The 17,540-nt window shown below is 39.7% G+C and overlaps 2 protein-coding genes across 5 annotated transcripts; both read right to left on the minus strand.

Moving 5' to 3' along the window:
• LOC117806425 (alanine aminotransferase 2-like) lies at positions 1–4,901 on the minus strand. Of its 3 annotated transcripts, none has more exons than XM_034675384.1 (10): positions 4,858–4,901; positions 4,589–4,697; positions 4,375–4,508; positions 3,443–3,686; positions 3,280–3,359; positions 2,767–2,903; positions 1,729–1,903; positions 1,455–1,607; positions 873–985; positions 1–790 (listed from the first exon to the last, which is right to left on the minus strand). In XM_034675384.1, the coding sequence occupies exons 1-10, from the start codon at positions 4,882–4,884 to the stop codon at positions 676–678; spliced, it is 1,287 nt and encodes a 428-aa protein (XP_034531275.1). In that variant the 5' UTR covers positions 4,885–4,901; the 3' UTR covers positions 1–675. The 3 variants fall into 3 exon arrangements, with proteins under 3 accessions (XP_034531275.1, XP_034531261.1, XP_034531268.1); XM_034675370.1 differs by having other exon boundaries at positions 1,455–1,610; XM_034675377.1 differs by having other exon boundaries at positions 1,455–1,610; positions 4,793–4,884.
• A 1,228-nt stretch (positions 4,902–6,129) lies between these two features.
• LOC117825780 (retinal Mueller cells isomerohydrolase-like) lies at positions 6,130–16,985 on the minus strand. Of its 2 annotated transcripts, XM_034701720.1 has the most exons (14): positions 16,720–16,985; positions 15,789–15,871; positions 14,735–14,885; positions 14,016–14,123; positions 12,726–12,867; positions 11,819–11,966; positions 10,982–11,063; positions 10,738–10,870; positions 9,232–9,377; positions 8,947–9,076; positions 8,472–8,586; positions 7,868–7,962; positions 7,662–7,773; positions 6,130–6,815 (listed from the first exon to the last, which is right to left on the minus strand). In XM_034701720.1, the coding sequence occupies exons 1-14, from the start codon at positions 16,728–16,730 to the stop codon at positions 6,670–6,672; spliced, it is 1,602 nt and encodes a 533-aa protein (XP_034557611.1). In that variant the 5' UTR covers positions 16,731–16,985; the 3' UTR covers positions 6,130–6,669. The 2 variants fall into 2 exon arrangements, with proteins under 2 accessions (XP_034557611.1, XP_034557618.1); XM_034701727.1 differs by lacking the exons at positions 15,789–15,871; positions 16,720–16,985 and adding an exon at positions 15,022–15,244.
• Between the last annotated feature and the right edge of the window lie 555 nt (positions 16,986–17,540).

Below are 17,540 nucleotides of genomic sequence, written 5' to 3' on the forward strand. Positions count from 1 at the left end.
TTATGGTTGTGAAAGCATTTTTATTAAAATAAATATATTAATTTTAGTGTAATTGTATTCATGATAAACATTACAGCTCTTAACATTCTAAGCTTTTCGGTTTGTTCACATGTGGGGTTCACTTAAACTGCTAGGGCAAGCTGCGCAACAATCATGATTCCATTTTTTATTATATCTTCCTTTGCTAGTCATTGGTTTAGTATGTTTAGTTTATAATAATACAACTTTTTTTGTTTAATTTGTTAATGGTGTAACACTGGACCCCCTGACGCTACATAGGAAGGTAGGCAGGTAGAGGACCAGCATGCACCCACATGAGCCGATGGTTTTTTACCAACTCAAGAGGCTCAAGAGCCATGGTTATCCTTTGTGTGCTTGCTTTTGGAGAAAAAGTTAAAAAACCCAGAACACACATCACATCCTTCACGAGAACTGTACATTGTTAATATACAATATTCTAGTAATTATACTTCATTACAAACAAGCACTGATCACTAGAAGTTATTGTCCAAGTAAAGGTTGAAAATATTGGTGTCCATTTGATCAAAATATCCTTGATCCATTATGTTTTCTTTCTATATGATGCATGTGTGTTCTAAGATAATCAGTCTGGATCTGGTTCAGGATCTGTCCTCCACTACTGGCTTCATGATGCCTCAATTTACACCCCCCTTATCATTCTTTCACACCTCTGTCAGGGTGAGAAAGCACGTCCATAAGGCGAAGGTGAAATGAACGGAGGCAAGCCAGGACCTCCTCCAATGTGTCAGGAGGGACAAGCACACATAACCTGAGAGAGAAGAACAGTAAACAGTTGCTTTTCAAGAAATTAAAAATCACCTGACCAGTGTATGAAACTCCATTTAGCTCACCTCAGATGGCGTTGGCCTGCTGGTTCTCCATTCTGACTCCCAGCTCCCACTAACACACCTTCTTCTTTTAACAACCTCTGACAGTACAGAACATCCTCCTCCACCTGTAACTTCTACAAATTGAGCATGGCGTTAATTCAAGCAGGGCACAGAGTCAAGCTCAGTACAAAGTACATCAGCTGGTCCTAACGCCAGCCCGTATCAGCTGACAGCTCAGCCGATCACCTTCTACACGTCCAATTGAAAAAAGTCAGACTTATTCAGCCTGCTTCCTTTCCTAGACCGCTTTGCTGTGTCTGATTAAACCTGTGTCGTATGCACTGTCATTAACGCCTACTCTGTTCTTTGCTTTCTCTGCTGATGCTCTCCCTGCCTTAGCTTTTCATGTATGCTCATGAAGAGGAGAAGAGGTGTGCTATCCCTGCCCCTGGCTTTGGCATTCCACATATGCAGGTGGAAGGGCAGGGAGCTCTCAGAACAGAGCCACACTGCCAATATATATCTTATTGCATGCAAATAAAGTTAGATGCAAAACTAAACGTTTACTCAATTTTTTGTGCATAAAGGTCTTATAATTCCCACCTCTGCCTGCTCTATAATCTCAGATGGTAAATGCAGGCGGGGATAAAGGTAGATTCCTCCCATCACTTGTTGACAGCTCATCCCTGGTAGATCATCCAGAAACTCCTGAGCCCGCTGAGCGTTACGGGACAAGGTGGCCCGAGTGAGGAGAATCTCCTTCCAAGAGAAAGGACAGCAGAGATCTTAATTTGTAGGATCAGACATCCTGGATGATTACAGGCAGCAGGAGAATGCACCTTTAATAATAATGTAAGAGGCTCAGCATGTGTGTCACCTGCGTGTATGTGTCATAAGAAGGGTCTCCAGGTGTTGGTGGGTTGACCATGAGATGCAGAGCAAGCTGTCCTGGAACTGGAGCGCAGATCAAAGAGCACAGGAGAGTATCAACAATAGGTTTCACAGCCGGGTCCATGTTGATGAACTCCATGTATCCTGTCCTCAGACCACACCTGGGACACAGGTAAGACGCCATAAGATTAATACTTTATATTCACATTTAACTGCAATTTCATCACTTTTTCATTTTATTGATAATAATGCTGAGCTGACAGTTTTATTCACTCATTCGCTAAAGTCCAGGAATTATTTTTATCAAATTAAGTTATTTTGTATTCATGATAAGGAGTGTTAAAGTCCTGTGAACATGGCTTCTGTGGTTTGATTTGGACTGAGGCTAAAGACCTGGTAGAGAATTTATGAAGCATTTAGATACAGACTGATTTATGGTTCGGTTTGGCATTAATCTTTTATTCTAAGAAAGAATAAATCCAGAATTATCCTTTTTATTTTTCCAAGGAATCACCAGGGTCCTTGACAAGAAATCCCATGCGAAGTGCTTCAAACCTGCATTCTTTTAATGGCCAGCAGGGGGTGACTCAGCACGAAAATTTTCTTGTGTTTTGCCTCTGAGAAAATTACCATCTTTTTTGAATAGCATGTGTCTGCAGACTCACAGGCTGTTGTTGTTGCTTGTGACCGTACCACCTAGTAGTCACCAAAACTGCGGCCTCCAGCTCTGCAGACGTATACTATTGGGGTTTTTCAGTTTATTGATGACCTCAGATGACATTTTCTCAATGAGCTAATGGTCTCTGTCTTTGGTTTAAAGTGTACCTTAAATACAGCCTGATGTCCTCTCTGAAAACAATGACACCCCTTTTGAAAATAAAAGCAGGTATTATAAGGAGGAGTAAGCTTCAGGGATTTGTGTCCTGTGATGGATGGATCTACTAAAGTTAAAGGCACCTGTTGTATGATGATTATGGCAGACAAAGAACAGAAAAACACAATCATTGAGAGGTCGAGGACTCACTCTCCCATGCAGGCGCTGGATAGAGAGTGAAAGGAGACCAGCTCCACTCTGTCGGAGAACTCTTTCCCCATCTCAAACAGGACTTTCTTATAGGAAATAAACTCTCTGCCCTCTCCAAACACACTGTCCTGGTACACCTGGAGTTTAAGAAATATACATTTACAGATGAGAGACAAGAAATGTTTGCAAAATATGGCGGCATGTTGCTGAGAAGAAAAAAGCATGAGCATCACAATAGCTGTTCTGTCAAGATAAGTTCATGTTATTTGCTAATTTATCATTTACAATCAAGGGACTTGGAATGTGAACGTGAAAGCTTATGATGCTTTTACATGCAGTTTTCATGATAGAACTAAGTTTATGCCAGAATAACGTGAACGTTTGGACTTAGAAAACATCTTTTAAAGCAATAAGAATCTGAGCTTTGTAATGTGATACAGATCATTAAATGGCTGGCAGTAATAGGCTTCCATATCTGGCAAGACACTGAATGAATCCCCAGTCTGAGCTCACCTCATCGACCAACAGAAGTAGTCTCTCTGCAGCTGCAAACTGAATCACTTCCTGTATTGACTTTCTGTCCTGCACATGGCCTAAGACAACAAACAACAACAAACAAAAGGTAATGAAGACAGGGATTTAAACAGGTACTAATGTTTCTACTGCATGTGTTTACCTGTGGGGTTTCCAGGGTTGCTGATGTAAATGGCTCTGGCCCTGCAGCGCCCACTAGCAGCCTTCAGAGCTTGATGCAGCTGATGTAGATCTACAGCCCAGCCTCGCTCCTCCATCAGCTGGTACGGCTCCAGTATCACCCCTGCCTCGTCCAGCAGTGAGGGCAGAGTGTGAGGGCAGGGCGTCGGGGTCAGGACACCTGTCCGAGTCTGTCCTTCTGCGCTGGCTATGAGCTTCACAATCACCTGAACACAGAGGATCAATAATAACCATCATGAAGGTCCAGGGCTTTAAATGGGAATAGTTCAGAATAAGGACAGAGATCAGCTTTTTTTGTGTTTTTAAATGAAGCCATTAAATCGATAGTTTAGACCAGTGGTTCCCAAAGTGTGGGTTGGGACCCCTTGGGGGGGGGGTTGCGATACACTAATTTAGGGTCACAAGATGTTTCCAGAATTATTTTTCTTTTTTAAATGATCTAAAGTTCCCTATACCAATTATTCTATTTCAAATAAAATCTTTATTTGTTTTCTGTCTGTCTTTGTAACCCGATGACTCCAAAGGTTAGGGTAAGTTAACAATGAATGAATAAAAGCATCAGTAGCAGCAAGTTAATTCACAGCACCACATGAAAATACAGGTGTCCATGTAGGTGCTTCATTTTCAGTAGACTGCTAAATGAAGTATAAAACAACGTTTAATCACTTGGCGGGATAGGGCGGGTCACAGGCTGAAAAGTTTTGGAACCACTGGTTTAGACCATAATAAATGTTGGTACAGTTTTTTTCCTGCTGTCTGGCAGAGATAAACGTGCCTGTGCTGGTACAGCTGAAGTCCACCTGTGTTTACCGTCCATCTGCAGTAATATTACTTCATAGTAGAATCAGGAAAATGGAGAGAGACCATACAGTAATAATGGAAGTGTCTTTATACCATTAAGGCCCCCTGAGAGCCTGAAGAGATGAAGATGTCTTGGGTGTATGAAGGCACTCCTGCGTCTCGTCTTGTGATGAACTCTGAGATACCTTGTCTGATGTGAAACATACCAGAGGAGTCTGTGTAGCAACCTGTTGACCAATCGTTGGATATGTTGTTTAAAATAAAATAAAAACTGTGAACAGATAAATGGTTTGGATGTGTGTCCCACCCAAACTTTCTCCATCGCAGACTTCCAGGAACCTCTTAGCTGTCTGCCTGACATCCAGGGGCAGATCTTTGTTTTTCAGGAGCTCAGGGTACAGACACACAGCCAGCACCTGAGACACGGGACAGAGTTTAGTCAAGAACAAAAACATGGCCAAACAAAATATTCAAGAAACAAAAGTAGATGGATTTGTTTTAAAATTCATACAAAAGTAAGTGGAGATTGGTTCATGAAGTTTGAAGTGTGAGCGAAGCTTGCATAAGAAGACAGACCTGGCGCACAAATGACGCAGGTTTCATTCCTGCTTTGTGGAGATCACCGGAGCTGACATCAATCACCTCTTTGAAAGGTTTCAGCGCCCCCTGCAGGGAAACACACATTAATACATTACTAGAAAAATAATTATTTAAGGGAAAGTGCTTCCAGATGAAAAAAATCCCTTTCAAATAGTGAAAAAAAAATAGAAATGTTTATAAGTTCACCAAAAGCATTACATAATATATGATAACATGCCACAAGTCAATATATAACCTTCCCTGATACTCTATTCATTTATTTATTCTCCCATCTACATCTATATTGTGCCATTATGTTTAAATAAACCTTTTGCATATTTAAATTATTTTGTACATGTGTGTCTTTGAAATAAGGAGGATAGGTAGGGAGAGGACAGATAGGGAGACAATTTTTACTATTACCCCAAATAAAAACTCATCATTTATGAGAAAGGGAAATCTGTTAGTGGGTTTTTATTGTTTCTGCTTCATATTTCCTTGCATTTCCAACACTTGGTTGTCTGTGATAAAACATACATTCATAAGAAATAGACATTTCATTGGTGTGATATTTTATAAAACTGAAAGTTAATATGTGCAGAAGTTGTAGATCAAACATGTTCAGTAATTCAGTCTTGCGTAAAAGCACTTACTTGCGAGATCTCTTGAGTGATCTCTGCAGCCAGACTCAGCAGCTCACTGTGAGAGGACACTCTGATGCCCTTCACTCTGGGATTCACGTGTAGAAGGGAGCTCATCGTCCTCTTTCCTGAGATGATTTTATTTAGATTTCCAAAATATTCACAAAAAACAACACGCTCTAAACTGAAGAAAATGTGTCTGACTGACTCTGGAGAAGTTGCAAAACTTTAACCTGCACTCTCCTGCAGATTTGAGTAAATACCTGAATATCTAACTAGTCATCAGAGTCTCAGCTTGCTGTTTTATGAGTAACTCTTCAAACTTATTTTCAGATGCACCGGTAAAAACAGTCTTCAGTGGTGAACTTTGTACGTGTGGAATCTCTAGAATAACAATCAAGGTGAAAATAACACATCTACTGTGAAATCAGGTGATTTTCTAAATGTTACATGATCCAAAATTGCTTCTGCAATCTTGCTCTCACTCACCAAGCTCTGAAATAAAAGATATCATGTAATAAAAACTTATTTGAAATGAATGACATAATCCAAAAACGAAGAAGAAACTAAATTAACTGAGTTTAAAAAGATATTGGCAGGTTAAGATTGGAAAGGAAAAAAACAAAAATTTGTTTCAAACATTTTTATTTATGAACCACATCAGATTAAGAAGCTTTTTGGGCTCTGTCATGCAGCTGTTTCAGTAATATTTGTCGAAAAATGAAAGCCTTTTAAAAAAACCACGACAAAAAAAATTAACTTGTGAGAATATTTTTTTAACCTTTTTAGAAATCAAAGTCCTCAAAAAGTTCCACTCTGAACTCTCAGACCCCTTTCATCATTATGAACACATGCAAACAGACAACAAGAACATAAATGTTGAATGGTTAATTATACGCTTATACAAATAAAAGGATACAAATACAGATCCTTTATGGTGACATGAATAATACCGCTAAGCCAAATAATCAAAATCCTCTACTTGGAGAACAGCAGGGTCAAACTGAATTATGTAGCTTGTTCAGAAACCTTGTAAACATTAGCAAACGCCTTTAGTAAGAAGCTCTAATCCACCTCTGCCCTGAATTAAAGTCACTGTAAGGTTCATGATACGTTCAAGAAGCTAACATTCGGAGTATGTTTCAATGAAGCACTGAAGGATGGAGGTTCATGGTTTGTACAGGCCGTGCAGCGTCACAGGGATGATGGTGCTGACCTCTGCCCGAGCCAGCTCCCTCAGTTTCACGGCGTCCAGCACCAACAGGAAGCCTGGCCTCTCTGCACCCGGCTTCACAACGATGCTCAGCAGCACACCTGAAACACGAAGACTCAAAGTGAGTGTTTAATTTGATCAGGTGCAGATTACGATTGACAACCTTTTGTTAAATCCTGCTTTTCTCCCTTTTTCTGTCTGATAAGATTTTGAAAACTGATCTAAGGGGAGTGCAGCACAAAGTTTTTGGTAAAATACTTGAGTCGGTACAGTCTTCTTGATATAATTCAATGTACTAAATGACACATTCAGAGATGGAGTATCCCAAAAACAATTAAGTAGCAGACATAAAACACAATACAAAATGCAGTTTAAAGATGTACACGTGAGAGTTCCTGTCCTCCAGCCTAGTGTATTTTAAGGAAAATATAACTCATATTTCATATGCAGGTCAATCCAGTATCTTTGACTCAAACCCCTGCAGTAGAGGGTCTAAAATCATCTAGTAATGCAGATGCCACCTTCAAGCTGCCATAATAACTCACCATAATATCTGATTTCGTCATAACACCACAGAAAGAAAGCATGGACTCTTTTTGACCTCTGAGGATCTGGAGGCTGCCTGCTCCGACTTCAAGTTTAGCCATAGATACATTTTTCACAGCAGTGCTCCTTTAACTACCTTTTTCATTTAACATTTTAAAATTCAACTATTATTTATTACTTAAAATGAACACTGAGGAAAAAATCTTAACTATCAAAGTTAATGTTAGTGGAATCAAATATATCATCACATTATTTATTTACCTCCATATTTGCGCCTTGTTGCCTCCCGGTGTTGTTTTTCTGACTCTTAAACACTGTCTGTTTGACATTATCTAAACATCTAAACATTTGCTTATATTGTTGGATTTTTGTGTATGACAGTGTAGTTCTGTGTACGGTACCGTCGTCCTCCTTCGTCGCTCCAGGTCTGGGTACAAACAGCGGCTCTGAAGGGTAACAATCCTCCTCCTGCCACACCCAGGTCTCTTTGGTCTGAACGTTCAGCTTCACTATCTACAAGACAATCAAAAACAACACCATCAGTGTCTTTAACACTTTCTGGGTTTTTAAGGACACAGACAGTGTTTGCTGTGGGATGCTCTCTCACCCTGTCGGGTATGAAGTGGTTGAGTCCCAGGCCGTAAGTAAAGGAGTACTTCTCTCCATTGCACAGAGAGTAGTTGATCTGAGGGAACTCAAAGGCTGAGAGACAGAAAGAGAGAAAGAGATAGAGAGACAGAGATGATGTTTACACTGTGTTTATATCATGACATATCAAACCTCTGATTCTAGTTTGGAAACAAATCAATCGGACCTTGTTTTATGTTTTTGGTCTTTGTTTTTCAGGTAGCTTCATGTGTCTCTTGTCGTTGTTTTGGATCATTTTGCTGTCATTTTTGTCTCTTTGTGGAAATGTAGGGTTTTTGTGGTATTGTTTTATCTTCCTGTTTTTGTGTTCTGTCTTAGTTGTGTTTTAGCACCATTTTGCACCTTTAAGTCATTTATTTGTGCCTCTTTGTTGTAACTTTATGTTTCTTTGTGGCTGAAATGCATCTTCTTGTAGGAAATGAAGTGCACAAAAAAAAATACAATATATATCATGGTTCAATAGGAATACTTTACAACAATCTGATCCAATGAAATAAGATATGGTACTATAGGAATCGCTAAACGATACAATACTATGTACTCTCTTTGTGTGTGTGTGTTACCCTGTCTAGGTCCAGAGAAGAGCACTTCAGGCTCCAGCCAGATGGTGCCATCACTGCGGAGAACAGCAGTGGCTGTAGTGTAGGGCAGAGACACCAGATTCTTCCCCTGCTCCTCCTGAAAACACAGAGATCGGGACAGCAGAGGTATAAACATCTTCTCCCTCAAACAGTTTCAAAACCAGAGTGTAAAAATACTCCGTCATCTTCACATCGACCTCAAAATCCACAATGATTGGCTAGAAATACTCGTCTATGTGCTTAAACCCAGTCTGTCTAATCTCTTACAGCTCAGCTACAAATGAGACTTTGATTTCAGCTTACACCATGTGCACCAGGTTTTCAAAAGCAGATTTCCAACACAGACCTTTTAAATAAAGGTTCATAAAAAACATTTATGCATGAATAAACATGTAAGAACTGACATCCCTAACTTGTAATGTATGTGCGTATATATGTATGTATGTGTAGGACTCACTTTGTGTATATCCAGCGGCAGCACGTATCGCCTGACCTCGGGCTGAGGAGCTCTCATCGCTGCTTTCTTCACCTCCTCCCAGTCCTCCTTCAGGTTGGCCAGGTACAGGTAGTTATACACAAAGTCATGACTGTGGAGACGGAGGCAGAGATGAGACTATGATACTGTTTTTAACACACACACACACACACACACACACACACACACACACACACACACACACACACACACACACACACACACACACACACACACACACACACACACACACAGGGTCACACTCACCCTTTCCAGGTGCAGACATCAACCACGATGAACCCCTCCTCCTCCTCGTACGTGTTGATGTGGTGAAAGATGTTGAAAGCCGATGTTCGGAACTTGTGGTTGCTCAAATAACCTGCGGGGTCCTTAGTGGCCAAGTGGAACCAAGTCTACAACACACATACGTATTAAAGAATGAAGATGGTGTTACTTTAATTTCTTTACTTGGTTAATATAGACCGCACACTGTTTTTACTCATAGTTGATTCAGAGAAATAAATGGATATCAAATAAACAAGTTGAAATCATTCTCACTAAAATTATATAAATGAACAGGCACTATTAAAAAAAACAATCACAAAGATCCATGGGTAGATTATAAAACAACACAGATACAGACATGTAGGCTCCACCCTCTGGACAGAAACCAGCTCCATCCCTAAGAGGTTGTTTTCCCTTCATGTGGTTATTTTGTCTGAAAACTGAGTGTTTGTGTCTTTCTGTAAATCTCTCTATGATTCTTTCATTTTTTGGCTCAGAGATTTTGTCCTGGGGGCTGTTTTTGTCTCTCTTTGTGCTCTTTGCAGTTTTTAGTAATTCATTTTTGCTGCTGCTCTTCAACATTTTGGGACCATGAGTTTTGGCCTTGATGTCTTTTTACATGGTCTGTTTGTGTCTTAGAGGTTAGTTTGTTTCTGTTTCAGGTAACATTTGACTCATTTTGAACATCTTGCAACAGTTGTTGTTCTTTTGCAGCTTTCTTTGGTCATTTTTCTTGACTATGAGATTGTTTTTGTTTTGATGTTTTCGCTCATCGTACTGTAATCATTTTGTGGAAGTTTGTGATTATTGTGGGTTATTTCTGCTAGGCCAAATACCAACAAACCTCACAGTTGTGTTTACCTCTTGCAACCGCAGGTTCTTAATTTCTTTGTGTAACCTCTGTATTGTGGTTTTTGGGTTAGTTTGCATCTTTTTTTGCAGTTGTTTTGTGTTTTGGGGGGCTTTTGAAAGTTTGCATTTATGTATTCAAGTCTGTCGTATTTTGTGTTATTTTTTTGGCATCAGCTGTGTCTGGTTATTTAATGTCTCTTTTGGGTAAATTTGCGAGCCTGTGTGGTTGTTTGGTTGAATTTATTAGGGTTTTTAACTGTTTCTTCAGACACAGGTCCTGGTGTGAAGCCATCTGTCTTTAATCCATCCATGACACTAACAGTACGACAGTACGGACCCATTGCTCTTATTCATTGTGTAATGCAACTGTCAGCATCCCTGCAAAGCATTCTGAGATACCTGGCAGTGTCAATCTAGCAAGCAGCCCCCCCTTTTAACATATTTTTTCCCTCATTATGTCCAAATCATGCACTTAAAGAAAACACTGCTGTACTTTGAAGCAAAGAAACCTTGTGGAGCGCTGGTTTGGCTGTGTGAAGTGGATCTGCACCGTAACAATCCAGCTACCTATCACCCTCTGACTCCAGCAGGTGAGGATGAGCATCCTACCACCCTTGGTGCACCCTCCTGACTTACCCCCAGTGTCTCATTGGACTCGAAGCAGTCCATGTATGAGGCTCCTCTGATGCTCCACGCTGAGAGGAACTTGAGTAGATTTATCTTCACGGGCGGCTCCACAAACACAAAGTAGTTTTTTGTCATGCCAAAACTACAAACAGAGAGGAAAAAAACACATGTACACGGGCGGCAGGTGAGACATTTTGAGGTGGAGATTAACCGTATGAAGGAGTCATGGTGAGAAAGAGAGGAAACTCTGTACCTATGTATGTAGGAGGGTTTTAACCTCTCACTGCTGGGCAGCTGAACCACCACCTGAGATTTCTCCAGACAATTTGACTCACCTGAGACGCACACAGAGAAACAGAGGGATGGAAGTGTCAACATTAAAACAGACACCGCTGATTACTTGTAGTTAGTACTTAAGTGATGATCATTTTTTTCATTTTTACATCCTGCTTATTTTGATTTCATTCTCTTTCCTCCTCTCTTCTAAGCTTCTATTTCCAACCTTTTATTCTACCTGAAGTTTAATGTAAAATTATGTCCTGTTTCTGTTTTATTCCTTTACCTGTCATTATTTTAACACTTTACACAGTCCAGGTTAAGCAAGTTTGATATTTACTGACATTTTTAAGGCATGCTTACCTTTACTAGAAGTACAATAAACTGTCTGACGCCTCACTCAACATTGTCTACTCTTTGTAATTTATGTTTGCTCTGACTTTTTTACACAATTAACTTGCTAACAGATAAAATAAAGTTGCTTGAATTACATTTTCTTAACTCTGTGTCATCCATCTTGATCACGTTTTCAACTATCTTCTTCTTTATTCTTTCTTAAAATAGTTTTTTCTTTCTCACTCCTAATTTTTCCATCCACTCATCCGTTATTATTCTTGTATTTAACATAATTACGTTTCATTACAGGCAACATATTTACATTTATCAATAAAATATGAGTGTGTGTTGAAATCAAGTTGAATAAATCCCAAAACAACCCTCCTTGACATTTCAATTAGAAAAGCTTAATTTGACATCACTCACTGATGTTTAAAAAGAGGATCTTCTAATTTAACAACCTTAGAAACAAACTCACCATCCTCAGCAGGCGGGATCTTGACGATGTTATAAGCCAGACTCAGGTTTTTGCCAAAGCAGTTACCGATGTTATAGACCGTACCGTCTTTTTCAATGTGGGGGTGGGCTGTCAACCCGTTCACTGAGAGGTATTTACCCAGGTCCACCTGGATTAGAAATACAAACAGATAAATCCAAGAATGATTCAAAATTAAAGATTAAGAATGACAATGAATCAATGCAGAGCTGTGTAAAAGCATATTAAACTACATTATTGTTTTTAATTGTATTCAAAATGACATCATCAAGACAAAAAGAGACAGAGAAAATCAGTGCCGTGATTTCTGCTGCTAAAACACTTACAAAGAAAATATTAAAATATCATCAGTGTCGCCCTGTTTAAGAGTCAGTGTGACATCAGCCAACTAGTAGTGGTGGGTGTATCGATTCTTTGGTATCGATATATCGCTTCTCACACACTTCTCATTTGAGTTTCGATTACTCTAACTAATACTAATTAATAAATGCGAAATAAAAGCGCATGTGTCACTTCTGATATTTTTAGGGTAACTTACTCCAAAGTTTTGTACCAAAGAGGCTGTTTCAAGCTTTCCACTCAGAGAATTTAAGTAAAGGATGTTCATTATTTATGTGTTTTTCTAAAATTATTTCATTGTTTAAAAAAAAAAGCAACCAAAGGATTTGCATATTCAAGTTGTTAAATGTTAAATGAACAGTATTTGTCATGGGAGTTGTCTTTCAAGCATTGCATTTTATTATATTTTTTAAATCCGTGAAAGTATCTGCATCGGTATCGGGTATCGAATATCGAATATCGAATATTGAATAAATTGCAAAAAAAAGTATTCGGTATCGTATCGAATCATAAGTGTGGTTTCACCCAGCAATAACCAACCAGCTCTCACCTTCTCCAAAGTCTCCAGCGAATCAGGATCCACTTTGGTGATGTAGTTGGTTTCTGTGACGGCGTAGAAGTCTTCACCGATTGGATAGATGTTCACTAAGCAGTTATCAGTCACCTCCATGCCTCTGAAGTAAGTGAAGAATCTGCACAAAACAAGCAGAGCTCATCATCACTTTGTTTATGTCCTAACTTACACAAGTAATTGTGTGATAATAATCATGATAATAATGATCATTTTGGCATTGACACGTTTGTATATTAATCTATTTGACTAGACTAAACCCAGCTGATGCACGGCCCTCTAGGAGATAAACCCCTCCAGCACTCCTGACCACACCCATCCGGAGACATCCAACAGGTGCTTTTCATTGCTTGCATATTTAAATCCAAACAGAGTACTGCACCAGCAGCAGTTTTCAGAGTTGACACAGAGGGCATGTAACTCTTACCCCAAGTCTAAACCTGCCTCACATTAGTCGAATCACTTGCTGTTAAGTTGTTTGCCATAGCATTAAATTATGAGCTTTAGGGGGATGAAAAGATTGATAACACTCATATATCTATCTTCTAAAGCTTGGTTGGAAGCAGGGGGGACAGCTCATCTAGTTATTCCAAAATAAGATAAATGCCAGCTACATTTTTCTGAGGTGCATGAATCCCCACGTTCTGTCTCAGTTGCTTAATAAGTACAAAATCCACATATCCCATGCTTCATTTCTTCATGTGAAGCTAAGCAAAGAGTCCTGGCTGCAGCTCTCGACCAAAGTGAGAGATATGATAAATGTTTGGATCTCCTCATCATTAATGAACAGACATGTTTTTAAAAGTGTGCAACAATGGGTTACTGGTTTAGCTAAGGGGTTAAGTAGCACAAAAGGTCCTCCTCAGAGTGGATGGCCTGGATTCAATCCCAAGCTGCGGCCCTCTGACATATCATTCACCGCTCTCTCTTCCCAGTTTCCTGCTCTGTCCTCTCCTCTACTAATAAAGGCATAAAAGCCAGAAAATAATCTTTAAAAATGTGCAACAGTGGGTGCTGGTTTGGCCTTGTGGTTAAGTTGCTTGCAGAGGCCAAAGACCTCAAGCAGGCAGGTTTGATTCCAGCCTGCAGGCCCTTCCCAGCATGTCACTCCCTGTTTCCTTCACCATCCTCTGTCCACTCCTCTTCCTATGAAGGCATAAAAGCCTAAAAATAATCTTCGAAAATGTGTAACAATGTGCATCCTCATTGAATGACCATCAAATCTCAATACCTCTGTGTTGTTTCATGAAAGCAGGTGTTGAGGTTTACCTAGAGAAGATGTTTTTGCAGGGGTCTGGGTAGGCTGCCGTTCCAAACTCAGTGATGACGACTCTGTTCTCTGTGATGGCACGAACATACGCATCTGTCCTGATGAACCTGAGCAGAGAAATGATCATGAGAAGAACCATAAATTCACAAAATATGTCACAGTAATCAAACTGTCATGGTAAATATGAAGTCCATTAAACACATCACTGACTGTGCTATATAAACAAAATGTCTTTTCAGCAGTTGGAGGAGGTGGATGATGGATTTTTGTGGTTGCTGTGTGCGTCTGTATTGCTTTCTGTCCTCTCTTGCAACATCCCAGTTTGGATGAATTCACTGTCAGCTGTTTTCTTCAGTTGCAAAGGATCATTTAACAAACATCAGATGTGGTAAAATATCTGCATCAGGATTTGGATCTGCTCCAAAATGATAAAAATGAAAGAGGGAAACACGGGCCAGATTTTTCTGTCCTCAGCAGAAAATAATGAAAATTTCAAACACTGCAATACTGAAAACTCCCTTAAAATTCCTGAGCCCACATCTTGCCAATTCAGATCAGACCTATGCCAAAACTGGAAAACATCTCACATCAGTGGTACAAATGTTTCCCAGAATAGCGTGAAGACAAAAAAAAGAAGTTTCGTCCTCATCACACATCGTGTTTCCATTTCTCTAAAAACTAAGAAATATTTTGCTGTAGATGTGAGTCATGTTCTTACCTCCTGTGGTAGGTCACCTGGCCTTCCTTCAGGTCAAACTTGTGAATGAGAGCCTGTCCGTCGAACATGTGGTGGAGAGGTTCATCTCCAATTTCGAAAAGACCAGGACCCATCCTGAGGACACTGCCGCCCAGCCATGTCGGTATCCTACCTGCAAATACAAGCAAACATGTTTTCATACGTTTTTCTCAAACAAAACCAAGTAAAAGTCAGCTCCATCATGAAAATATAGTGTCATATTCAAGTAAAAGAAGTACAGTCACATACACATTTTACATTTAAACTACCTGGAGTCTCTGCTGGATGCTGGTGTTCAGAAATGATTAAGAGTATAACTTCTTGTGCTGCCATCTGAACAAATTAGTTTATTTTGGGATCAAATTAACCACATATGAGGTATAAATAAAATGTTGTCACTGGTTGGCAGATGGTCGTATCCATCCATGGAAAGAACGAGGCAACGAAGCTTTTTCCCTATTTTGATGTTGCATTTCCAATCCTCATGTCAATGTTACACCAGAATCTGCGACCCATAGATATTGGGACAGATATTAGGATTTGAAAGTAACTAAAAAATAGTGCTTTAAAATGTATAAATAAGATAAATAATACACCCAAAATTGCAACACTGTAAAATGTCTGATACTGAATGGATTAATTTTGATTACTACAATGGCTGGAACTTTTTAAAAGTACCACCTGTATAGCTGTTACACCTCATCTGTTTATATATTCATGTTGTATACAATTTATTATGCTTCCTGGTGTCACGAAATCCACCACACCCAGATTTCACACAACAGAGCTATGATAATAAGCATGAGGAAGAGTTTGATATAAATATTTAGACAGCAGTGAAGCAAAAAAAGAAATCCTCTAAAACCCCAGCTGAAGCCTGATATGTAAAACCAGCAACATGATAGTAGTCTTGTTTCTGCAGAAAGAGAGTGAGTGTAGATCCACTAAAGCCCAATGACTGATTTCATACAGGTGCTATAAGCTAACAAAGGCTGGATGATTAGGAAAACCTTAAAAAGCCAGCTCTCTTTCTTACCTTTGACATATGCAGGTATGGGGTCATCCAGCTCCTCCACTGTCTCAAAGATCTTCTTGTAGCCTGCAGCAGGATGCTCCACACTGGTAGGGAAAAACAAACCAAATTGAAGATACAATTTACTTACAAAACCTTGAATTACTTCTGTCAGAGTTTGGGTTGCTTCTCTCAGTTTAAGTCTTGATCTAACATGAAAGGGGATTATACCCTTAATGGACACAACAGACCCTCCTCTGCCGATTGAGTTGAGAGAGCATCATGACATAAGATCTTAAAAATCTTAAGTGAATGTTCAGAAAAAAATAGAAATTCAAACATTATTTCAGTGACGACCAGGTATGCATCTATCTTATATAGAAGTTGTTGTTAAACCATCAAAAGCTTCTGAAAAGCTACTAAGTGGACCACATGGGGAAGTTGTTTTGTCAACAGTTGACTTCATTCTTTGCAGTTTTCCTCTGAAACCACTTTCTTACTTTTAAAATCTCCTCCCCAGAATCTTTCTTTTTCCTTTCCTGGGAACTTATGTCACCTTCAAACCATCTTTAAAATCTGAAGTTAAACCCGAGTCTTACTTTGAAGGTAAAACTGCAGAACTTAACCCCAACATAGAACGTTTAAAGGAACTGGAGAGTGCAAGAATGCAGGTTTTCCTGTTTCCTTTTTAAAGGTTCAAATATGATGTCCCAATCCTGCAGCCAACTTTTTTGCTTTAGACCAAAGCCAATTCAAATTTTCAATCCTTGTAAGGGAGAAACATTTGGGAGAAACTTGCATCACACATGATTTTAACTCATCATGACGTTTTTTCTAAGAAAATGAAAGAACGAACTGAACTGTTTCTTAGTATTTGTTTCTGGAGATCCAACACATTTGAAGCTGCAAAGTTTCTATCCTTCATAAGAGCAGAGAAAGGTAAAGTTTTACTCACCGGCTGACCATGCTGCTGTATTTTCTTCACTCACACTCACAAGTAGCCTGCTAGGAGACTCCGGCTGGCATTTAAACCAAACACAGATTTCCTGCGGTGAGGGATGGAAACTCAGCCCACTGCTCCCACCCCTCTTTTCCTCCTATCCTCCCCCTTTCCATCCTTTCTCCAACCCCTCCAACTCTCCACTGCATCCCCCTTTCCTTCTCCCCTGATTTCCTCTCAAACCTTTTGCTCCACTCCTCTTCCTCCACCTTGTCCCCCTCCTCCTCTCCCTCTGGTCTTATCCCGAGCTGAACAAGCCATCTTTGTCTCCCCTGCTTTCAGCCGTCTGGCCCTCGGCTCCTTGCAGAATGTTCTCCAGGCCTTTACACAACTTCTTTGTCGACCTGGGAACACAAACACTCACTCACCTACCAGTGCTTTGGTCAAAGTTATATAGTCAGTGTTTAAGGCATTTTTACTGCTGCTGTTTTACACGGATATGCATGTAGAAAGAATCCAAAACACCAGTAATTAGTTCCAGACAGCCTCCACAAACACTCTGAAACTATTTTAATTGTCTCACTTTGAAAGGGGGGAAGGAGCAAAAGAAAAAAAGAGGGGGAGAGGGAATGATTAACTATGTCTAGCCTACGTCATTTTGATAAATGAAACTAGAAAACTGAATAGAAGGATGACACAGGAATTAGGATGAATAGTTGGCTTATAAAAGATCAGAAGAGGAGTCATCCATCATGCTGAGTTTATGCATTTCTGCTCTGTGTAGGCTAACAAACTCATAATGGCGCATGCTAGTACATAAAGTAAGCATAATTTTA

This window comes from Notolabrus celidotus, chromosome 2 (genome assembly GCF_009762535.1).
Source record: "Notolabrus celidotus isolate fNotCel1 chromosome 2, fNotCel1.pri, whole genome shotgun sequence".
Classification (NCBI taxonomy): domain Eukaryota; kingdom Metazoa; phylum Chordata; class Actinopteri; order Labriformes; family Labridae; genus Notolabrus; species Notolabrus celidotus.